The sequence below is a fragment of the Gavia stellata genome, chromosome Z, assembly GCF_030936135.1.
Source record: "Gavia stellata isolate bGavSte3 chromosome Z, bGavSte3.hap2, whole genome shotgun sequence".
In the NCBI taxonomy this organism is placed as follows: Eukaryota; Metazoa; Chordata; class Aves; order Gaviiformes; family Gaviidae; genus Gavia; species Gavia stellata.
Genome location: NC_082637.1, coordinates 4,995,023 through 5,019,634, shown reverse-complemented (window position 1 = coordinate 5,019,634; position 24,612 = coordinate 4,995,023). Strand labels below are relative to the sequence as shown.

At 43.4% G+C, this 24,612-nt stretch overlaps 1 protein-coding gene across 1 annotated transcript in view; it reads right to left on the bottom strand.

Moving 5' to 3' along the window:
- EPG5 (ectopic P-granules 5 autophagy tethering factor) overlaps positions 1-20,964 on the bottom strand; it is a 60,202-nt gene extending 39,238 nt beyond the window's left edge. The window contains exons 1-14 of the mRNA XM_059833396.1: positions 20,911-20,964; positions 15,898-16,836; positions 13,632-13,875; positions 12,243-12,379; positions 11,558-11,665; positions 10,434-10,507; positions 8,438-8,546; positions 7,817-7,931; positions 7,061-7,211; positions 5,960-6,115; positions 5,443-5,600; positions 1,225-1,379; positions 506-646; positions 121-285 (exon numbers count right to left, since the gene is read on the bottom strand). Coding sequence (XP_059689379.1) covers positions 121-285; positions 506-646; positions 1,225-1,379; positions 5,443-5,600; positions 5,960-6,115; positions 7,061-7,211; positions 7,817-7,931; positions 8,438-8,546; positions 10,434-10,507; positions 11,558-11,665; positions 12,243-12,379; positions 13,632-13,875; positions 15,898-16,836; positions 20,911-20,964 — 2,706 coding nt within the window. The remainder of the gene's footprint in view (positions 1-120; positions 286-505; positions 647-1,224; positions 1,380-5,442; positions 5,601-5,959; positions 6,116-7,060; positions 7,212-7,816; positions 7,932-8,437; positions 8,547-10,433; positions 10,508-11,557; positions 11,666-12,242; positions 12,380-13,631; positions 13,876-15,897; positions 16,837-20,910) is intronic.
- Positions 20,965-24,612: the final 3,648 nt, after the last annotated feature.

Here is a 24,612-nt window from a genome sequence, read left to right as displayed (position 1 = left end):
CAGCCATCACAGAAAAAGTATGTAATTAACTGTTTTCAAATTCAGTTATAGTCCCAGGTTGTGTAATACTTTTGCTCTGAAAAACCAACCAGGTTCAGGCCTTCTGTATTTCATACATACATGTTCACCGAATCCCCAGTTTAGCCCTTCCAAGATAATGCAGGCTAGTTTATTCTCCACTGTCGTTAGACTGTAATTTAATAACCAGTCACGAATCAGTGCTATCTCAGACGAAGAAGGCTTCCACAGGTACAACGGCAGTTCTTTAAACAGGTATAAAGAAACCTTTGAGGGCAGAAAAGAAAAAGGCTCATCAGTACTCAGTACGGAACAATAATCAGCATTATATCCTTCTATCTTAAAAAGCAATATAATAAAAAGAAAAAACCACGGACAGGTCTTCTAACACAGTCCATTCATTCCAAGCCGTACCTTACAAAAGGGTCTGGTGCGGCCTCTAGCGTTACCTGGGTGTTTGCTTTAAATGATGGACAGTAACACTTACCATCCCAACTTTCTCGATGGTGTCTCTAACTCGATCCAGCAGTACAGAAATAATCTGTGTATGGATGCTGGCAATTGCTCCCAGCAGTTCTCTACCAACTTTTGAAAATGTCTCTCTTGTGGAAAGACTAACATAAGACACCTGAGAAGATGAGCACAGAGAAGTTACTGGTTATGGCTGACCTTCACTGGCACTGCAATAAAATATCTTTTGGAAAATGCAGAACCAAATTGCTCTTGGTGATTCTGGACAAAGTTGATAAATGCCAATATTAAAACTGAAACTGACTGCCCTAGAAGATAAGGAAATTATTATGTCACAGTGCCAAAAACAAAGGCCAAAACTAATCACAGGAACAACAATGCCACACACATGAAAAATCCAAACCTACACACCATAACAAAAAAACAAAAACCCAAACCACCACACCACACAAGGAATTTCAGAGCTACAAGTTAGACCTGTGCAAGAAAAATAAAGCAAAACAAATATATTTTTGTTCATTTGTTTCATTCTGGCTTGGTCCACAGAAAAGCTGTTCTTTCCCCCAGAAAACCATGTACTTCAAGAAATTTCAACTCAGTACTAGATCATAAACCTCAGAAGTAGCGCTTTCATCGTTCCATGGTAGAATAAACTACAAAAGCCATAAATGTTTCACACCTTCCACTGTTAGAAAGAAAAAGAGCACATTCATCCTTTTCCATTGTATTACTTGCCTCATATATCTCCAGAACAATGATTTTGATAAAATCCTCATCAACATCAGCCCGTTTGGTTTGTGCCATCTGAGCAAATGTGGTGAGCAGACAAATTTCTTCCGAGCAGTTCATTGACTTGAGATACTTTTCAAAATTTTCAAGGTGCTCTGGGTCTAGAAAAAAGTCACATGAAAGAAACATGATAAAAGTAGTGTTATAGGACATACATCATAATATTTATATATTTATTGACAGTCCAATCCCAGAGAAGGAATCAGTGACAAAGGAATTATCATCACTGGGTTAGTATCCTCTCTTCAGAAGTGGCCGGTATCAGCTGCTTTAAAATAAGGTGCAAGAAACACCATAATATGCAGTGAGTCCATACGATTCAGTAAATACGCTAGTAATTGATAATGAAAGCTAAAACTGCTTCAAGAACAGCTGGAATTCAATACTTCATATTATTTTAACTATGCAATGTTGATCATCCACAGGAAGAACTGCCCAAATCTTTCTGCTTTTTAAAAATGTTATCACAGTTTTGGCTTCCATTACATATTGGAGCAATTAATTCCACAGATTAAGTCTAAGTTATATGAAAGTACTCTAGTTTTAATCAGCACACAGTCAAGAAAAGATTAAAACTAAGCCCATCCAAGCACAGCAGAGAGGTTTTGATCAAGTTGAGAGACTCTGCCCATTCCACAAACCACAGTCTCAAGCAGCAATTAAACTGGGGAGATCATTCTATGCTGATTACAAATAAAAATACTTCAAGCATCTAGCCCTGGGCCTAGATTACATGCAAGAGTTACAAGGAAAGGTCAGTTTCAGTTTCTCAAACTCAATACAAGAAAACTACTGAATGCACTTGTTTGGAAAGTATCTCTGAAAACAGGACAGGAAGGCTGTGAGATGCCGTCACTTGAATTCAAGGCAGGCTTCCTCTTTAAAGCCAAGAGTGACACTTTGCCAAATGCAAATAAACTTTTCAATCCTCAGGGTGAGGGACAACAGGAAGGGAAGGGTACAAAGAAACCCAAACAGGACTTGAAAATAATTTTTATTTCTTCCAAATAACTTTTAAATAGAGTCTGTGCGGCAAAGCAAGCATTGAAAGCTGCATTTGAGCTGTAAAATGGTTGGGAGAGTGGTCTGCTTCCTCTGAAGCATAACATATCAGTAAACACTGTTTACAGTGATCTTATCATAGCAGTTGAATATACTGAAAAAGCACTCGTTGTGGTACTCAACCACTTAATCTGCACAGGCATGCGCTCAGCACATTTGTGATTAAACGTTTCCACTTAGGTGAAATTCTATTTTAAGGGCTTTCAAGAGCTTTGCAACTGTACTTCAACCTGAGATCAGACTCGTACAGCCAAAACATCTCATGAACAGTGTGCTAGAGGATTGTGCAATTTAAGTAAAGAGTTTTTCCATATAGTAAGATAAACTACACTCCTGATAGATACAATAGACATACAGGGGGTGTCCCATCCATTCATCTCCCTTTTCTAATGCTACCTTTTATCCTTATATCAGAAGTTACAGCGCACTGTGGGTTTTTTTGTTGTTGTTTGGGGGTTTTAACGTATTGCAGAAGGACAAAAAAAAAAAAAGACTATGCCATTACTATATATAAAGGCACAGCAGAATGTCCCACAGCGTGGGGAAGGGGTAGGACACGCAAGTAACAGATGACTATGACAGCAATTGTCGTATTAGCATGGTGATGTGTGCATCTGTGTTTCATTAGGCGTAGACCAGCTAAGCAACAGAGAAGGGACAGAAGAGAGGGAGAGGGACAGAAGAGCAAAAAAGGGATCTGGCAAAGTTGAGGACAAAGACTGTAGATGGAAGGAAGAGGGCTGGAGCCAGCTGCTGAGCACATGTGCACTAGACCTCCTCTGCAGCAAGTCACAGCTCTGCAACCTCCCAGCTTCCTCTTCACTGTACCTGGGGTTGCCTGTGGGCTCCACATGCTGCAGACCCCACACCAACCTCAAACCAAGCCATAGCTTGGGACTGAAGGATGGGGACAAGGAAAAAGGGAAGAAGAGAGACTCCACCTAAATCCTCTCTTCTCACAGGGGAGCAATGACATCTTCACCACACAGTTGCTACTTGAGCCAATTTCCTTCCTCCCTTCCACATTTGATCACACTACAATGCAAGTTCAGAAAGACCCTAAAAATCAATGGCTCCTCAAATCTTGGTAATGGCAGTACAGAAACTGTAACCTGAAGTGTTGTTCAGCAGGTTCTCATTGCCAACTGCAATGCAAGCGAAGACAAAACTCTTAATCCTACATTTATAAAACTTAGGGTAAACACATGCTTGTACTCACACATGTATCAAATATCAAGAAGAAATTACTAGGTCATTACTTGTCAGTGAGCATGTGTGTTCCACAGTAAATTTATTAACATTTGATCCATTCAAGAATACCTGAAGTAACCAGAGTTCCCGTATTTCCCTAGGGGGTCATTTTATATCTGGTAGCTCTCATAGTCCAGAGGTCATCCTAGAAGTGCAGCTCCATCACTGTACTCTGTTTTATCATGCTATTTCTAGCTATCCCTTAAAAGCAACTATGCTCCCACCTCTGTATGTGCAAGCCTAAACCTTCCATCAATTACCAAGGCTTCCTACCACGTGTAGGTTTACCACTCTTAACATTTCTCAAACTTAATTTGGCAAGGGAAATCAATAAAAAAGGTTCTCTCCCAAGAGAATGTTAATGCCATGGTCTTCTAGGGTATGAATTACAGGAAATTAAGTCAGCATTATACTGTTAAGTGTCAGTCAAAAGAAACTATTTCAGAAGATTAGATGGATTTCAGTGAAAGAACTGTTGATATTCCCTGTCTAGACATTTGTGAAAAATTGTATTGCGCTGACATAACCCACTGAGAAGAATGAAGAGGATAAAAATATCCTGCATCAGCATACCAGGGGCTTTAAAACATTAAAGTTAGCTAGAAGCCAAACAAAGCCTGAACAAAACAAAAAACCAAAAAAAAAAAATCAGAATTTGCTACTGTCAGAGCTGCAACCCACCACATCATATTACATTCTCTTTGTTTAAGATGCAGTAAAAATTTCTTGCAAAAACAAAAATTAAAAAGTCCTACTGAAAAAGTATAACTGTTACTGTTTTGGCTGGCAAGTGCTGATCAGATCAGCACTTCATAAAGCATACACGGTGACAGTCTTGATATCCCTCTCCCACTTTGTGTAAAATTGCCTCAGATGTTAGCTGAGCTTGCACAGAGTCAAGACACTCAAGTAACCTCTCAAGGTCGCAGTTTTCTTCTGCTTCTTCATCAAAAGACTTGGTTGATGTAGTAACAGCTATCTGAGCTACCAGCTAGCTGAAAAGTAAAACTGACAGAGTGAGATTTGCTCTGCCTGAAGACAGCAAAGAGGCTGCGAAGTAGGGAGTTACTGCTTTGTTTACCTGTCTCCCTGTCAATCAAGTCCTGAAATATTTTCCATTAAGAAGGCAGCAAAGGGAAAACAGCATTCCAGCTGGCTTCTAAATAACTCTGCTATAGCTGAAGCCACCACTATCACTGTGGAGATCAACACAGGACAGAAGTCAAGGGGGAAGAGAAAGAAAAAGGTAGCATATAGGACAAGAAAAGCATCCAAAGAAGGCTTGAGATAAGGGAAACATTTGTCATTGTGGAAGATTTGCTCATCTTCCACACTGTAAGTTACTGAAGCCAAAACTAGCAAGTTTAGGGGGGGAAAGACTGGGGTATTTATAAAACTATCAGCAGCTCAACAGTCAACAGCCCACACACAAAAAAACCCCAAAAACACCAAACACAACCCTAAACCAACCCTAAGTGATACAAAATTCTGTATTTTAGAATTTAAATCTCACTCTCCAAATACTATCAAAGGTCAAAATGGGACCTGATATGAGAATACACAAGATGTACCTACTGCATGGCACTTTTGCAGCTCTTTGAAGCAACCAGTAGCAGTCACTGTCAGAGAGAAAACTAAAACTACAGTAACATATGACAATTCCTGTTAAAATTAGAGTTCGGGCAAACAAGTGCTGGAAGCCCGTGAACTGCCCAAGACATTTCTGAGGCATCTGGACCAGTCATGCTGCTGCGGGTGCATTTAACAATGAAACCTGCAAAGAATTAAACCCATAGCTGATGAAGCAGTAGCTGAATCTATGAGAATTGGTTCCAAGTGAAAGAATTCTACCTTTGAGTCTTTGTTTGCAGTCAGCAGGTTGCAGAGCAGAGCAGAGCTTTTCTAGGTGCTCACTCTCCGCACAGTGCATGACAAAGAAGAGCCTCCAAAGCATGTTACTGGATAACGTTCCATAAGGCATCTCGGACATGAACAACCAGACTCCCAACCTGTTGGATTTGAAGAGGCAGATAGAAACAGTTTCACCCTGATAAATCCCAACATCTGAAAAGGAGACATATGCCCATACTTCTGCCATAAAACAGAATTAGGCACGTGAAGATGTGTCTTAGCATCCTAAATTCTGAGTTAACCTCATTCTGAACTGAACAAGTTCCCAGAGCTTCTGCCAGATGCTAGAAATCAAGGCATAATTCCTCCCCATCTTCATACTACCAATATGCTGAAAAATCCTGCATATTGCAGTCTTTTTTTAAACCATTAAGTATTTTAAGCTACCACAATTCCCAGTTTCAAATACTTAACTCCTCCAAGATGATGCCAGTATCAATCACATTGGACAGCCTACCTTTTTGCCTTCAAAACATGAAGAACAGCTCTAAAAAACAGCTCATCAAACTCCAGTTGCAATTTTTCCACAGAGTAGGGATGCGCTACTGATCCATATTGTTTATTGCCGCTAACGTATTGGGCCCAGTGGTCACTCACATGACAAAGTGTCATCCTACACAGCAGAACAAACAAGTCGAAGAAGGATCATTAAGTACATCATCACCATATAAAAACACAGACAAGTGCAACTGGATCAGAGTCTAGTCACAAGAGACATGTTCAACCCTTTGTCCTCTGGTTTCCAGAGATTTCCATATAAATAGCATTTCCCTCCCCTCTTCAGACAGAGTTAGTCTAAAATTCCTGTGCCATCCTTCCTTGGTTTTGAAACCAAACAATGCATAATATTCTGTTATGCCTAATTAGTTTGTGTATGACCTTCAGAGCCTTAAGGTAGTCCTACATGATGAAGTGGCAGTACATGCAAAGAGCTTGTACAGGAATAATTATACTGAGAAAATTACTGCTCCAGTAACACAAAGAAAAACATGAATTTTATTTCCAATTTAACTGTATCCCCCTTAAAAACACACTCACAGAAGCCATATAAAGCGACTGCTAGAGGTTTCAAAATAAAAAGCAACTTTTAGGTTTCAATTACATTTGCTTACTGCAACAACATGGCAATTTTCAAGGAGCAAATTAAAAACCCTAAAACAATTCTGGGTAACAATGGAAAGAAAGCAGTAACACTGGTTATAAATAGGGGTGATTCCAGAAACTGTTTGTTGGGTATCAGTGACCTTCCAAGACAAGCCTAAGCACACCCCTAATGGAAGTCAGCCTGGTGATCCACAGCTCTACCGGCTCCTTTGTACCCACAGCATTTAGACTCTGGAATTCCACACTTCACAGGCAGCTTTAGAGTCAAGGACCCTGGGATTTCAGATTCAGATCGGCTAACCCCAAACTGATCAACTCTCAAAGCAAAATCTTGTTTGTTTGGTGGTGGGTTTTGGTGGTGGGTTTTGGTGGTTTTTTTTTTTTTTAGCAGCTCTGAACTTTAAACCAGACCATACGAAAAAGATTTAGTCACATGACAAAGATACTCTCTTACTTGATCAGCTGACCAATTCGCTTCACAAACTGTCGGTACCGTGCTCTGTTAAATGTTTCTAAGCCCGCAGACAGAAGTTCTACTAAGGAGTTTGCAAAAGCAAAAATCTTCATCATCTCCTGGGGAGTTGTTTTTTCAGGAAAATAAACACCTAAGACAGAGACAGCAAAGTAAGTCTCAAAAAAAATGTGTGAATTCTGGATTTTTTTTAAGTACTTGATATGCACTCAAAGCAACAATTCACCATATAGCTGGCATTCATTCATTGTTTGTCAGCTATACAGTGAACTGAAATTTATGTCTTGTTTATGAAATGAACAGTAAATACCTGTTAAGTATGAAAGTACAAATAAACTATGCAGGTAATAAGACCCCTAGCAAGTAATTATCTTCATGTACTTGTCCAGAGATTTAGCAAAATAAAGAATGAATAAATAATTGGAGAAAAATCACAGTAACATAACAGCTAAGAGGAAAAGGGGAAAAATTAGTTCTGAAAGCACATCTGTGAGGGTAACAACCGAGCAGATCAAAACTAAGGAAAGGACTCTAATGTTTTTCATGCCAGTATTGCTATAGGTCATCCCATACACACAGCATACACTTCCATCTCATAGTCTCATAGTCTGTGAGCTGTTGCACAGGTTCATTATTACTTCACTCAGACTCTCATAATGCAGCAGCGTTCTTGGCAGTTTTAGTCATTAATACAATTAGCATAAGCAAAATGAAGAATAACTTTAGCAACTGATTTACCTCCAGGCTTAAATCCAAGGAACTGCTGAAAGAGTTCATGAAATGGAAACTGTGACAACAGGGAAATCAAGTCATCTTCCAAAAGCAGAATCCAGCTTGTTTCAGGATCCTCATCCTATGGACACATACAGTCACTTTTAGTAGCTTTACAATAAAACTCATGGTAGAAGGGCTTCACTGTTGTACTAATCACAGTTTGCTTGTAAGAGGAAAACAAAGAAAGTACAAATGAAGTCTCCTTCATGCACACAACCTCCTAAATTCCTCTTCTGTCTGTTTTTCTACATAAAAGCCCTCATCAGCTAGGAAACAGAACTAGAGGCAACGCTATGTTAGTCCAACCAGCTTCTGAAGGGAAGCACCTATTCAAACATATGTCTACTTCCATGCTCCTTTTGCATGCAGCAGCTCAAATGTTTAAATTCTATCTGTTAATACTCATTCCTGGAAGCTCCACTATCTACAGTTATATCACAGAGATAGAAGGTGAATAAAACAGATCCACATTTCGAACGATAATTTTTAACTGAACATCAGTTCTTCTTTCTCCATTTCACAAAACCAATACAACTATCTTGAGCAAAAGCACAAAGGGAGAAAAAAAGAAATCATTTGCTGTACCTCTTCTCCTCCTTCATCTACCAGGGTCCAGTTTCCAGATTCTTTCCCAGATGAAGAGGAACTTTTCCTTTCACTTGGTTTCATATGGCACATGAAGTCCACCCGATTTCTGATTTCAAGTGAAAAATCAAGTTCACAAACAATTAGAAAATTAAAAATTCTTAATTAACTCATCTTTTAGTTAAAAGTAGATAATTAAAAACAGATACAAGAACAAGAAATTAACAAGTATGTCACAAAGCTGTCTGGTGGAAAAGGACCTGGGGGTGTTGGTCAACAGCCGGCTGAAGATGAGCCAGCAGTGTGCCCAGGTGGCCAAGAAGGCCAACGCCATCCTGGCCTGTATCAGAAACAGTGTGGCCAGCAGGAGTAGGGGAGTCATTGTCCCTTTGCACTGGTGAGGCCGCACCTTGAATTCCGTGTTCAGTTTTGGGCCCCTCCCTACAAGAAGGACATTGAGGTGCTGGAGCGTGTCCAGAGAAGGGCGACAAAGCTGGTGAGGGGTCTGGAGCACAAGTCTTATGAGGAGTGGCTGAGGGAACTGGGGTTGTTCAGCCTGGAGAAGAGGAGGCTGAGGGGAGACCTTATCGCTCTCTGCAGTTACCTGAAAGGAGGTTGCAGAGAGGTGGGTGTTGGTCTCTTCTCCCAAGTGACTAGCAACAGGACTAGAGGAAATGGACGCAAGTTGCGCCAGAGGAGGTTTAGATTGGATATTAGGAAAAATTTCTTCACCGAAAGGGTTATCAAGCACTGGAACAGGCTGCCTAGGGAAGCGGTTGAGTCACCATCCCTGGAGGTATTTAAAAGGCATGTAGACGTGGCACTTAGGGGCATGGTTTAGTGGTGGACTTCGCAGCGCTAGGTTAACGGTTGGACTCGATCTTACAGGTCTTTTGCAACCTAAATGATTCTATGACTCTAAGTTAAAATTACAACATCCAACTTCCCTGTAACTTGAAATGTACCGGCAGAACTCTGCACACAGTGCTGCAAAACTCCGGCATAGCATCACCCTCCTGATCTCCTTGAGCCTATACTCTGAGAATATGAACGTATTACAAATGAAATACAAGTTTTAAGATACTGATTTCACAAACCAAACTCAGAATTCGAACTTGTTCCTGACACGCAGCAGTCGTAACAGACAAGTGTCAGCTCTTTTACCAGTAAGTACAGCCACTGCGGAGGCTCTACGTTCTTGTATCAACAGCTGAAAGCATCACTCCAGACACCTTAAGTTAGCCCTTGTTCAAAACACAAACATCAAAATGCACTGGCAATAGGCATGCCCTCAGGATACACTTGTTTCCCCAAGCAGCTCTAGACAGGAAACGTAAAACCAAAATCCTTTAAAATAATAGCCTCCAATAAATAGGACTCCCACTTAACTCCGAGTTGGACTACCAAGATCACAATGACAACCCTAAATACCAGCAGTTTGATTCCTTCACTTGAAAATTTGGGCGGGGGGAGGCAAGTTACATATTTTATCTGAAGCACATAAGTTTTCACTAATGACTGATTTCATTAACTAGCTTCTCCAAGCACCATGTATTCCTTCTAGATAAAAAAGGATGAAAAATAATTTAAGAAGCCCAACCAGCATATACACTAACTTAACAAACCCTTTACTCAAGGGCTTCTGTTGCAGAGACGGTATAAACAAGCAGGCCATCGTGCAAGGCAAGAACTCCATTGTGCCAGGCAAGAACTTTATTTCAGAAGTCACAGTAACAAAACACGGAGGTACGTCAGTCTTCACAAGCTATTTGACAGCTGAAAGCACGCTGCATCATACTGTGCACAGTAGGAGAATGTACTCCCAAGGCTGTATTTGAAGATGAATGAGTAAAAAGAGTTTGAAATAAACTGTGAATGTGCCTGCTTTTATAACTTTGCCTGCAATGAACTTTCAGGATTTTACAAGCAGACCTTGTGTCATGTTTTCTACTCTTAAATAATCAGAACAGATTTATAAAATCATATTCATACTTACTTGACAGGAGACATAAGCAAGGCAAGAGATTGCATGAAATGAAAGACGCCTGATGGGTTATCCAAGACTTTGATCTGAAATTAAATGCAAAAATCTAAGTAAATCTAAGTAAAAAAAAAGGCAAATTAGTTTTATCAGAGAAATTAAAATCTTAAGTTCCACATTTCTTCACTAGCTTTTCATTCAGACCAAAAAGTATCCATAAAACACAGTACCCACACCCTGGAGAAACTATTGCTATGGCAAAATATTGGGAGTTGTCCAAAATAAGTAGTTACAGAAATTAAAGGATGAAAAAACCCATCAAAAGCTCCACAAAAAGATAACTTCTCTCTTTGTTTCATGTGTACTTTTGGGCACCAGGGGGAACTGGAATGTTGAGCACAGGGGAAGTTAGGATGCTACCATCTTAGGTTAATGGTTGGACTCTGATCTTAAGGGTCTTTTCCAACCTAAATTATTCTGTTCTATCCTTTTATTTCATTGCTTGTCTTTCCCCTGACGGTGGGATGTCAACTGCAATCCTTTTCCTATGGCTAGATTTCAAACACCTTCCCCTCTTAAGGAGCAATAACGTTCTTTGCAAGAATGCCCTGGTGCCTCTGGATATCTGCACTCCCTCTGATTTATACAAAGTGAACCCTTTCCCTTGCCCTTGAAATTACCTAACCAATAAACTTCCCAGGAAAACCAGTCCAATTTAAACATGGAGGATACAAAAATCTGTGATGTATAAGGGATGAGGAAGAACAGAGCTGCCTCTAATCTCACTTGTCTCATATACAGTTTCTGCTTCAAGTCTAAATATTCTTTCCTTTTCTTGGAGAGCACTCTCAAAACCTGCTGCTACATGAGGCCTTCTCAGGCACACCACAAGTCCTCGACTCCCTTTCATGGAGTCTCTCTAGCCAAGAATGAGAAGCATGTTTCCCTGTTAACCGGCTCATAGTTGGACTAACATGGGTGAATACATCCCTTGACAAACCCCTCAATGTTACCATGATTCCACACATCTGGAAACACACAGCAGTCATGAGGGATTGACTAGGCACAAGACACCCTCCTCTCCTACCCACTCCACTCCCACTCCAACCTTCTGACAATAAAGAATTAAACATTCACACCTGAATGAATGGAACAGCCCATTCGCTGATCCCAGCTGGACACCGAAGGATGTGGTTGAGAAGGAAGAGATGGTCACCTGGACAGCCAATTCTTTGCAACACGGACACCTACAGAGAAGTATATTGTAATCTTGTAAAGAATTTCAAGGTTCATTCCTTTATAGTCTTGCTAACTAGAGTAATACTTTTTTTTCCATTTCTCTTCCCATGCTTTCTAACAAGCCTCAGTTTTCAGAGCAAGTTCCAGGAGAACAATATTTAAAAGTCTGCTTGCTTGGCTAATAAGCCACAAACCATTTTCTTTGGTGTAGAAAAATTAATTACTTCACAATTGCATTAAAAACAAATTTATCTAGAAATCAGCAAGAATAGAAGTTTCTCAAAAATGAGAAATCAGAGTAGTTTTACTTTCAAAATAAGTAAAAGCATAATGAATATTAAGTCCACTTTGAGCAGTGTTGCCTGCTCAGGTGCTGACCTCTACTGACTTCATCAGACAAGGGAATTCATTCTCAAGATTCACTAACAGATTCTATTCCTCAAGTAGAACAATGCCCCGCACCCCCACAAAAAAAATAATCATTGCACATGGGACAGCAAGAGAAACAGTAACACTTTCAGAAATTATTCCCGAATTCATCCCATGTGTTGGATCAAACTGATATATCCATGCTTACTCCCTCACCAGTCTCTGCAGCCACATGAGAAGGTCACTCTGAAACTGAGGATCTTCGATAACTCTGCGAGTGAAACTGAAAAGGACGCTGATACATTCCTTCAAGTGGCTCAAGTCTGAAGAAAGATTTTCTGACTGCTTTGAAACTGTAAATTAAAAACAGAATTAAGAAGCTTTGATGAGCAGCTCTCAGAATAGCAGCATAAGTAATGGTTTTGGGGATATATAGAAAACTTGCTCTCTGTATCTATAGATATGAAGATATTTCAACACAGCTGCTGTGTAAATCTGACAGTGAAGAACACTTATTTAGAGTACTTTATTTAATTTTATCATTAAGTGCTGGACACTAATTACAAGAAGAATATACTATGGTTACTCTCAAAAAAAAGTTTTATGTTGAGGGAAGGCCTTTTAAGAACCACCATTTACTATGCATATAAATTATCTGGGGTTTGGGGGACAAAGGGAGGAAGACTAGGAAGGATAAATAGGGGTGGGAGGGGAAGGAATACTTTAAGCTAAAAGATTACATTGGCACAAACTGAAATAAGTAGAATCATAGAATCATTTAGGCTGGAAAAGACCCTTAAGATCATTGAGTCCAACCGTAAACCTAACACTGGCAAGTCCACCACTAAACCATGTCCCTAAGTGCCTCACCCACAAGTTTTTTAAACACCTCCAGGGATGGTGACTCAACCACCTCCCCGGGCAGCCTCTTCCAGTGTCTGACAGGCCTTTTGGTGAAGAAATTTTTCCTAATATCCAATCTAAACCTCCCCTGACACAACTTGCGGCTATTTCCTCTTGTCCTATCACTTGTCACTTGGGAGAAGAGACCAGCACCCGCCTCTCTACAACGTCCTTTCAAGTAGTTGTAGAGAGCAATAACTTCTCCCCTGAGCCTCCTCTTCTCCAGGCTAAGTAATACATTTAGGATGAAAACCAAAAAGATCATTAAGTATTAGACCTGTGAGATTTCAAATGACCTTCTAAGAGGAAGTAAAGCAGGAAAAATATCCAACTGGTTTTAGAATTGTGCATAATCAATTCGGAAAAGGGACTGTATTATACGTTGCTTTTGAGAACAAAAGATTGGAGTCCAGGTGTCCCATCCCACCCGGTGTTCCTCTACAGTAATCAGTGGCAGTATGCAGCTTAGAAGAAAGTACTCCTGCATTCAGCCTCCACTCTCCAGGTGAGTAAGGTAAGAGAACTGGGAGTTTCTCCTGTGAGAAAAAAGTTTCACTGATCCCTACAGAAGATCAGCAGGTTTTAATATCAGAGGAGAAACACTCCAGTATAGAAATTCTACCACAAGACTCCAAAACTGCAGGTGAACAATGTGCTGCGCACCCTAAACAGCATGGGGAGCGGTCTAGACCAGAAACACACCTTGTTCTTGCTGCTGAAGAGCTACTGATCTCAGCAGGGATGAGCTGCTGAGCAATCTGTAGACATACGACTCCACTTGCAACCGGGACAACACCGAAGTGTACGAGTGCAGCGCCAGTGTCTGATGCACGTGCTCTGCTTTGGCTTCAAATAGCTTTTTCAGTTCCCCCAGCACACTTTCATTCAGCTCCACTGTCTGGTAGCGATGGTGACCTGTCACTTTGCACTGATCTGCACAGAGACCCTGAAAAGAAAGCAATTATTTTATTTAAGTGGCTTTGTCACTTTGTTGGGTCAAGTGTGCTTACAGAAATCAAACTTGACATAACCCTCCCCTCAATAGATTTCAAAGTTTTCATAAAAGAGGCCACTTCACAGTGGAAAAGACAAACATGTTGGAACATCCTACATACTTTTTAGAGCTGCTGATTACTGAAGATCCACATCCCTGACTTCTGAAAAAATTACTCTATAAACCCTCTATAACTCAGATTTAGAAATAGACATGAAGTGACTTGTCTGGATCACTGACAGATGTGAACAAAATCAGGTCTCTCTACCCCCAGTGAGTACCACTGCTTCTCAGTTTATAGATTTCCATAAATATTTGGATCAGCTATTTTAAAGCTAAAATATGTACTGAATAAAGATAAATATTTTCCCAAGCTCCCAGAACTGAATATTTATAGCAATTCCCAATTGTACATTTAAAATTTGCGGAAATTAACTGTACTCTAACTTTTTCCCAAACTGGAATTAAAAGCTGAGGCCAGTTGTCTTATATCCTATCTCTAATTCTTCAGCACAAGAAAACCACAATATATAACACTCCTGTTATTCTTTTATGCAACCAGGGAACATGCTTCAGAGCCAGCATTTTGGAAGCTTAGCTTGAAAGTATCCCTGTATTTCCTAAGTTAGTAGAATAAGAATTTTAAATTGGTATAAAGATAATTATTCTGGACATACAGTAACTACATAGTGAAGCAGGATGGAATAAAGCAAGCAGCAAGCTTAGCCAACTGTATGATGACCAGTGGGGATGTCAGAGTGAAGCCAAAATTGCTTTCAGTGTAGAAAGCGATCAATGCAAAACAGAGTGCAGTGAGGTTCAGTGTTATTCCCTAATAAAAAGGAGAAGATTGAAATCTGTTAAGTGGATGTTTCTCAATATCTCAACTCTGCGTGTGGATGTGGCATTGTGGCATGTAGCTTGATGGACATGGTGCTGTGTGGTGTTGGGTGGGTTGTGGCTTGTTGTTGTTGTGTGGTGGGTTTTGGTTTTTTGTGGTGTGGTTGGTTTTTTTTTTTTTTTTTCCAGGTTGGACTTGATGATCTTACAGGTCTTTTCCAACCGTAGTGATTCTGTGATTCTGTGAAGAACTGCACAGGAGAGGCACTGCACTTACAGAAACAACAGTAAAAGCCACCACATACATAGGTACTTAGCACCCTTGGACAATTTTGATGACGTGTTGGCTATAAACAGCATCAGAGTGCCAGAACAATTTCATTCACTCCTACTGTAACGTCCAGCTCCAAAGACAGTGACACAGAATGAGTTTGGGGGAAAACTTTTCTGATGGGTGCCCCAAAGAGCTCCCCAGACCCCTCTGCTTTGCAGACAGAAATGATGCAGAGTACCATGATCACCCTGGAAGTAGCTAAAACCACAGCTACACTTACGGAGCAACAGTTACTGAAAGTGGATGGACCTCACATTCCGTCTGCTTTGAGCAACAGGGTCGCCCACAAGCATGACTTGAGCTCCTCTGCAGCTGCCACCTCTGACAGCAGGACAGTCAGGAATGACGTCAATGAAAACTGTCACTACAGGCAGCAGGTCAGATGAGACATCACCGCTACAGTCATTCTGAAGTCCTCCTTCACCACATATCCCCTGCATCTACCTGAAGTACTGCAGCACAAACTTCACCCAACATGACAGGCAGAACTGGCTGTACACAGCTCATTCCGACTGACTACAGACATGAGTCTGACTCCAAAAGAGATCTCTAACAGAGATCCCACTACCCTACACTCATCCGAGTTTAAAAAAAAAAAAAAAATCAAACAAAACGCTGTCTTAAATCTCAACAAGATGATACTCTGAAGTACTGGGGGTCAGTGGAGAGACAGAAAGCAAAGGCAATCATCTTTTTTAAAACAAAACAGCTTAAATACAATAAACTTGACAGCAAGCAAAATTAATGTCTGGAATCACATCCAAATAGTTTGGGTTCAAAAGTAGCTTCAGCAACAGCACCTGCACAGTTTTCTGTTCTTCTTTAAAAGTCCATAATCTCCCCTTAACATTTTGGCAATCTGCCGTCATAGCCTGCAGCTCTGCCTCAGCCAGCAACAGCTGCTTCCTGCAGCGCATGTAGTTCAGGAGCAGTTCATAAAATTCGTGCCTCTCCTGATGAGCAACACTTTCGAATTCCTCCACATAGGAGTCAACATTCTCCAACCATGAACACGGCTCAAAAATTTTCAGCTGTTCTCTGGTAAACGGCACCAATTCTGGTTCGGTTGGGAGCTCTGGATACAGCCTTTCATTGTGCAACAGCGGTTTAACTGCTATTACAGTCGGTCTCTCATAGGACAATTCAGTCGACAAGTCTGGATAAACTGGTTTCAACCCCAAACGCTGAATACGTGTTTTGGATTTCTCAGAGAGCTGCGAAATACTAAGAGGAAGCTTCTCTGAAGAACGGACAAGAGGATTTTTAACATCTTGTACATTTTCAGCTTCTTTGTCCTGTACAAAGCCCACTGCTGTCTGAGAGCCAGCAGCACTGGAATGAAAGGTACTACTCAATAAATCAGAGTTTCCCAATTCACTAGCAGCCGCCTCCACAGGGCTCTGAGGTTTGTCCAACTTGCTTTTTCCCCTCTTCTCAACATCCCCCCCACATTCCTCATGGGAAAGATCAGCTTTGAACTCTTCTGCATCTGTGGGAGGCTCCAGAGTCACCGCTGAAGGCCCTTCATTTGCTGAAGTTAAATTACTCTGGGGGATGTCGCACACATCATTTATAGTTTTTCCATCCTCTACTTCATCACTGAGCTGAATTTCTGTAAATTCTCCAGGATGTTCCACTTGCACTTTACTGGCTTGAGAAGACACTTCTGCCACAGGAAGGAGGAAGACATCATCAGACTCTTGTATCTGGGACTCCTCACTACTTTTTTTCTTTTTTTCCTAGAAAAAAAAATTAAGAGTGTCACTACCAAGTGAATCTCTCCCCCCTGCATCCCAGATCCCACCACCACCAAACCCAGTATTTGTCAACATCACAACTCCGAAAGCCCCTCTTAACATGTTAATTTTCATATTAAAGGTGAAAAAAAAAATGCACCAAACAGATCCTTGTTCTTTAGTTGCCCTTTGAAGACTGTCTATCAGCACCTATTTTCTTGGTCACTTCTTGAACAATGCTTCAACATTTCTAGGTAAAAAGCTAGAAACGTCCCAGGACAGAGTGTTTCATTACCATATAAAATAATCAAAATAACAAGACCCTGAACTCTAAAAAGAGTCACTAGATTTTATCAAATTACGAAGAGTTATGCTGAGATTTGCCATAACTTTTACAGAAATATTTTAATGAACAGAAAATTATTTTCAAAAAAGTACTTTCAGAACAAAGAAAGTCTGGAATGCATCCCCTAATTACGTTCTAAAACAATCACAAAATCCGTACAAATACTGAAATACCTATTTTCAATAGGTCTTACACACTAGAGATGTAGAAAAACTTAGTAGTGACCTTAAGATTATCCATGTTTTAAACTAATATCAGTCTGGAGGTATACAATTCCCATAGACCTAGTCTAAGGCGTAGATTAGCCTCCTTTCCAAAGCACAGCATGGGAAATAACGTTGCACAGGAAATCAGCAAAGATTTTGCCAATTTGTAAATCATATGACAAGTTGTAAAACAAAAAATTGGCAAAGTGTTTTACCAATTTGTAAAGTGTTCGCATACACCTACCCGTTTATTAGAAGCAAAACTAAGAAGAGTTAGGTTATAGCGCTCCAGTTTTGGATGACCCAGATAATATAACAAAGAACACTGCTGAAATTAGGAAAAGCTCTCAATGCTCCTCCACGATTGGGGAAAAGACGATAGTTTTAGAAACCTGCTGACAGTTTCACATACTTCCACTAAACATCTAACATGACTTTGCCTGATGAGAGGGCATACATGAAAACAGCTCAAATCAAGGCCCTAGCTAACCTCAATCTCAAGCCAAATTTTACTTCAAACATATGCTCACAGCTTCTTTATAAAATGGCAATACACTGGCTTTGCTTTCAGAGTGTGTTTCCACAGAATCACAGAAAGATAGGGGTTGGAAGGGACCTCTGGAGATCATCTAGTCCAACCCCCCCGCCAGAGCAAGGTCACCTAGAGCAGGTTGCACAGGAACAGTTTTGAATATCTCCAGAGAAGGAAACTCCACAACCTCTCTGGGCAGCCTGTTCCAGTGCTCCGCCACCCTCCAAGGAAAGAAGTTCCTCCTCATGTTTAGATGGAACTCCCTGTGACCAAGTTTGTGCCCGTTACCTCTCGTCCTGTCACTGGGCACCACTGAAAAAAGACTGGCCCCATCCTCCTGCACCCACCCCTGCAGTATTGATAAGCATTGATAAGATCCCCCCTCAGTCTTCTCTTCTCCAGACTAACAAGACCCAAGTCCCTCAGCCTTTCCTCTTAAGAGAGATGTTCCAATCCCCTAATCATCTTCGTAGCCCTTTGCTGTACCCTCTCCAGCAGCTCCCTGTCCTTCTTGAACCAGGGAGCCCAGAACTGGACACAGCACTCCAGACACAGCCTCGCCAGGGCAGAGTGTATTAAAAGCTGTAAACACTTCTGATTACAAAACACTTCTGACACACTCCAAGGCTAAAGCTACAGGTGAGAGGTTAAAAATAGAGCAACACAATTCTTTAAACCAGGATTTGTTGTTATAATAAACATCTCATGACAACTAACTCAAAGTCCGTAATTCCCATAGGATACTGTATCACTAGATCATATTTTTGACAGTGTACCGATCCGCGTACGTAACAAACACACGCTGGTCCTTTCCCCTCTACTATCTCAAAGTCCCCTCTTGCAGTCCTCATACAGAAGAAACTACCTTTATCTTTCAGCAGCATCCTGTATTCCTCCCAAACACTACTGTTAGATAAAATAGTTGGTTTTAAAATTTATGAAGTGCCTTTCAGTTCTCTCTTTCCAAGGCAAAAAATGCCATAATCCTTAACAGTGATTTCACCTGAGAAAGGATGAGAGAAATCAGGTTCTGAATTAACTTTCACCTGTGAAAGGATGAGAGAAATCAGGTTCTGAATTAACATGAAAGCAAAACCTGCTGTTCTCTCTTCTGAGGTTTAGCCTTTAAGTCAAAGACAACGCCTGCTCATTAGTCTTGTCCCCTGTCTAACCATTCTCCTCTCCCAGCATGTCAGCGAACACTTCAAGCTCTAAGGACACTTACTATTTTTCAGGAAACATCTCTGGAATAACTGAGTGCTACCCAGCGAGATGCACAGACACACAGGCTCATCTTCACCAGTTCCAGGTTCACTGGTTTTGCCACCTCACTGTGTTTCAATCAGTCTGGTGTTACTGGTGGTGGCCAAGCTTAACTTTGGGGCTACTATTTTCAGAAAGCCCTGGGCTCTGTTCCACTACTTGGCAGCTCTGCAGCTGAGCCAGCCTTTCTCCCAGCTCATGAGAATTTCAGCTTTTCAAAGGATTACGGCTCTTTCTGAGGCATGGGAATGGCAATATCCTTAATGTGACTGGGCCCCAAACTGCATCCTCAAACACCCCTGGGTATTAACAGAGCTGAGGATAATAATAGCAACAAAAATATCAGGAATGGGTCATGTGTAACACTGAAGGATGCTGGATTCTCACACGTGACATCGCCAGTGAATTGTTTCACAGTGAATTACACCTGGAAGGGATGGCCAAAGACAGCAGCCACTGAAGTCACTGTACACATGTTGTTAATGAACTACCAGCGTCATCTGTGACTCACTGCCTTCCTGCAGGGAACCGATTCTCTTAAGCCGCAGTCTTTAGCATTAACTGCCTTGCTTATGCTATGGAGCTGAATCAAAACAGAAACAATGACACACTTACTCTTCTGGGATTGCTCTTCCCTCCAATCTTTACCTGCCTTGAGTTCAGGAATCACGGCCGCAGTCGATACGTGGATCTAACCCTTGTTTTACGAAACAGCAGTCAATTAAGCCATTAATTTATTTTCAGAGGGCTTCAACAGCCATGGCTTCAATGTCTTTGCTCTGTGCAGTGCAGTTTACAACATGTAGAGGTTAAGCAATTAAGGGAAACATTTCCATTTTGACTCAACTCTAAGGTGAGGTATTTCAGTTCAGATCATTTCCATAAACTACTGAAATTCTGCATAGCACAGCTGCAAGGAAAGCAAAGCCTTCAGAAAGCTGTCGGTACTAACAAGGAACACACAACAGGATTAAAACCTAGGAAGAGCGATACGTAACAACTGTAGCACCAACTAATGAAGAACAAACACTGTCGTCTGCTATACGTGGCCTATATATTCTCAGCATTTCAAAGCCAGACTTATACATATGAGATGTAGTAGGACTATCATCCCACACTGTACTAAACCGCTGCCAAATGCTGATAAGCTCTACAGCTTCACCGCAGAGGCAACTTGAGCTGCCTCGCTGTGCAGAGCTATTTGAAAAGGCCCTACACCATAAGAATAAAAGGCTTGTTTACACCCTTTTACAGCACAAGGCCCATCACACCCTTCACCTGGCTGCCAATTACCCTAAGTCTCCTCACATGGCTTCAGAAAAGCACAGATATTCAGAAATCCTTTTAGAAAAACACCCCCCCACCCCGACCTAACCGCTTTCAGCAGAAGAGGAGGAACAGACACGGACACACACACCGCCCAGCGCAGACAGCCCTTCTGCCGCTTTGAAAAACAAACACGAAAAGGAGTAACCCCAGATACGAGTCAAAGCCCTTGATCAAAGTCCCACGGCGTGTAATAACACCACACGCACACGCACCCACACCCCCACCCCCACCATGGCACCCACCTCACTGCCGCAACCGCCGCCCGGAGCCGCCACAAACGAAAGGCGGCGGTGACGGACCCGCCGCTGGGCCGAGGCCCCCCCACCCCGGGACGGCGGTGCGATACCGTGAGGCACTCCCCGCCACCCCCCGGTCGCGGCCCCGGTCCCGGCCCCCCCTACCTTAGGTCTGCTCTTGGCGCGGGCCTTGCGGGGGGCCCTCACGGCCTCGGCCATCGCCCGCCCGCTGCGGCGCTGCCCCGGCGGTTCGGGGCGGTGGCGGAAGGGGCGGGCCCGCCCCCCCGGGCGCTCTCGGCCAATCAGCAGCGCGGCAGGTACGGGAGGGACGGAGGGACATACCGAGTCGCGGTGCGTCGCCTCCGTAGTGGCTTGGGGGGAGGCCAGGCTCCCCTATAAGGATCTATGGGGAGGCCAGGCTCCTCCGTAGGGGTCTGGGAGGAGGCCAGGCTCCCCTGTAAGAATCTATGGGGAGGCCAGGCTCCCCTATAAGAATCTGTGGGGAGGCCAGGCTTCTTCCTAGGGGTCTGGGAGGAGGCCAGGCTCCCCTATAAGAACCTGTGGGGAGGCCAGGCTCCTCTGTAGGGGTCTAGGAGGAGGCCAGGCTCCCCTATAAGAATCTATGGGGAGGCCAGGCTCCTCTGTAGTGGCCTGGGGGGAGGCCAGGCTCTTCTGTAAGAATTTAAGGGGAGGCCAGGCTCCTCCATAGGGGTCTGGGGGAAGGCCGGGCTCCCCTATAAGAATCTGTGGGGGGGCCAGGCTTCTCCGTAGGGGTCTGTGGGAAGGCCGGGCTCCCCTGTAAGGATCTGCGGGGAGGCCAGGCTCCTCTGTAGGGGTCTGGGAGGACACCAGGCTCCCCTAGAAGAATCTATGGGGAGGCCAGGCTCCTCTGTAGTGGCCTGGGGGGAGGCCAGGCTCTTCTGTAAGAATTTAAGGGGAGGCCAGGCTCCTCCATAGGGGTCTGGGGGAAGGCCGGGCTCCCCTATAAGAATCTATGGGGAGGCCAGGCTCCTCCATAGGGGTCTAGGAGGAGGCCAGGCTCCCCTGTAAGAATCTATAGAGAGGTCAGGCTTCTCTGTAGGGGTCTGGGAGGAGGCCAGGCTCCCCTATAAGGACCTGTGGGGAGGCCAGGCTGCTGCTAGAGGGCATGTGGGGTGGGAAGTGAAGCCCCTACTATTGAGGATAGGGATTATGAGGTCTCTTCTGCCTGCACTGTAGCAGCACCTGGAAGCACCACTGGAGCAGGGCAGCCTGTCCTGCAGCACCTGTGGCTCCTCCAGACATGGCGGGGCTGCTGGCTCAGTCCGGGGGGCCAGGCACCACTGTCCCTTCTGATCCCCACCCTGGCACCCAGCCATCTCCAGGGAGCAGCGGCTGGAACTGAGTCCAAGCCCCACTGGGAGCAGAAATGACTCCTCTCTGTCCCCAGACAGACAAGCCCCCACAGAGCTCAGGCCCACCTTGCAGAAGACATCGTAGGTGAGCAGTTAATGATCTTGAACAGGCCATGTCTGCTCCTTTGGACCTTGTACTTAGGCCTTGAGAAGCATGGTACCCCACGATACCAGCCCTTACGGCACCTGCCTGACCTTGCCTATATCTGGAAATGCAGCAAGAAGTTCTAGTGTGAACATCCTTCAGGAATAGAGCTGTTTTGCTCTAAGTAATTTATATATTAGCTCAAAGGACGAAAAAAGGGAGAGCTCCATCCGACTGTGCCCAAAGGTGGGGTGGCCAGCATCTGAAGGGACATAAGATTTACTCGCTATCTGTATTCCTCTTCTTATTCTGTCTTATTAAAGCAGTTATCTTATTAAGGCATTTGTTGTCTCTCTCTCTCCCTGTGGGGCACCCTGGGGAGGGACGGCAGGAGCTGCACAGACAACACTGCTCCGAGAAGCTGGCACAGCAGGTTAGCAGGGTCTGTAGCGAGGCCAGGCTTCTCCATAGGGGCCCAGGAGGACACCAGGCTCCTCCATAGGTGCCTGAGAGGAGGCCAAAGTCTTCTGCACCACTTGGAAGACAACCAGGCAAGGGAAGTTACTGAAGATAAAAAGCCAATTCAGCACTCATGGGCACACAGACTTCCTTCCCAGTAGCTCCATGTCTGGACACTCCTCTTCCAAGCCAGGGTTTGCTTGGCTTTAGGTCTATTCAAAGAGTTGGTGTATTCAGAGTTAGAACCAGCACGCCTGTTTTGGGATTACTTCTGTGCATTTAGTGAATGCACAAGCCAAGTTTCAGCCTCAGTGGGGACCTCCACATCCAGAAAAGCCTAAGAGCATCTATTGTGCTCAGTCAGCTGAAAAATCCCAATAAAGAAACCATGCAATGTATTATAGAGTAGATACTCTTCCAGGGGAAACAGCCCTACACGGTATGCAGTTCATGGCTAATCACACGTACTTGTTCTCATGCCAACCTTCCTTGGGGTGTTCTTTCCCACAACTGTCTTGGTACTGAGCAAGTACTGAAATAAACGCTGAGGAAGGATATGCTTTTGTGGGCTTCCTTCCAGGAGAGGCAACTTACCTGACCCGAACATCCTAGGGTGAGGTACAGTACTTTGTACAGTTCATTATAATGCAGCAGGACAGACGTTAAAGCTCACGGTGATCTTCTCCGCACAAGGAAATACAGTAAAAGCCCCGGGGACTGGTGGGCTTAGGCACACACTGAAGTCATGCAGATTCAACTTGAAGAACATCATACAACTAGCAACTCCTGTTGCTCCAAAGTTAGTCACCTGGCACCAGGTTTAGACAGGTAAATTGTGTGCTGGTCCCCATGTCCTATGTCCTTGTGTCCAGTGTCATAGGGCACTGAGGAGCTGTTAAGCAACGCTGCACACAGGGACTTCAGAGAGGCCAGCAGCCCTGAGGCATGTGAGCTTCTGAATCAAATCCATAATCACATATACAGTAACAAAAGGCCAAGTGCCAGATCCTGCACATGGGTCAGGGCAATCCCAAGCACAAATACAGGCTGGGCGGAGAATGGATTGAGAGCAGCCCTGAGGAGAAGGACTTGGGGGTCTTGGTTGATGAGAAGCTCAACATGACCTGGCAATGTGCACTTGCAGCCCAGAAAGCCAACCATATCCTGGGCTGCATCAAAAGAATTGTGACCAGCCGGTCGAGGGAGGTGATTCTCCCCCTCAACTCCACTCTTGTGAGCCCCACCTGGAGTACTGCATCCAGCTCTGGGGCCCCCAACATAAGGACATGGACCTGTTGGAATGAGTCCAGAGGAGGCCACAGAAATGATCCGAGGGCTGGAACACCTCTCCTATGAGGACAGGCTGAGAGAGTTGGGGTTGTTCAGCCTGGAGAAGAGAAGGCTCCAAGGAGACCTTCTTGTGGCCTTTCAATATTTAAAGGGGGCCTACAAGAAACCTGGAGAGGGACTTTTTACAAGGGCATGTAGTGATAGGACAAGGGGTAATGGCTTTAAACTGAAAGAGGGTAGATTTAGATTAGATACAAGGAAGAAATTCTTCACTATGAGGGTGGTGAGGGACTAGAACAGGTTGCCCAGAGAAGTTGTGGATGCCCCAACACTGGAAGTGTACAAGACCAGGTTCAATGGGGCTTTCAGCAACCTGGTCTAGTCGAAGGTGTCCCTGCCCATAGCAAGGGACTTGGAACTAGATGATCTTTAAGGTCCCTTCCAACCCAAACCATTCCGTTATTCTATGATTCTGTGAAAAAGGGCACAAACTTAGAGGACACCTGGTCAGAAAACAGGTTTCATGGTTCCAGCCCAACGTTAGTAGCTAAGTTTGTTTCCAGTGGTGCATAGTCAGAACAAATCCAAAGTTTAGGGATTCCCAGAAGTTAATGAAACGGGGGTCTCCAGAACCTACCA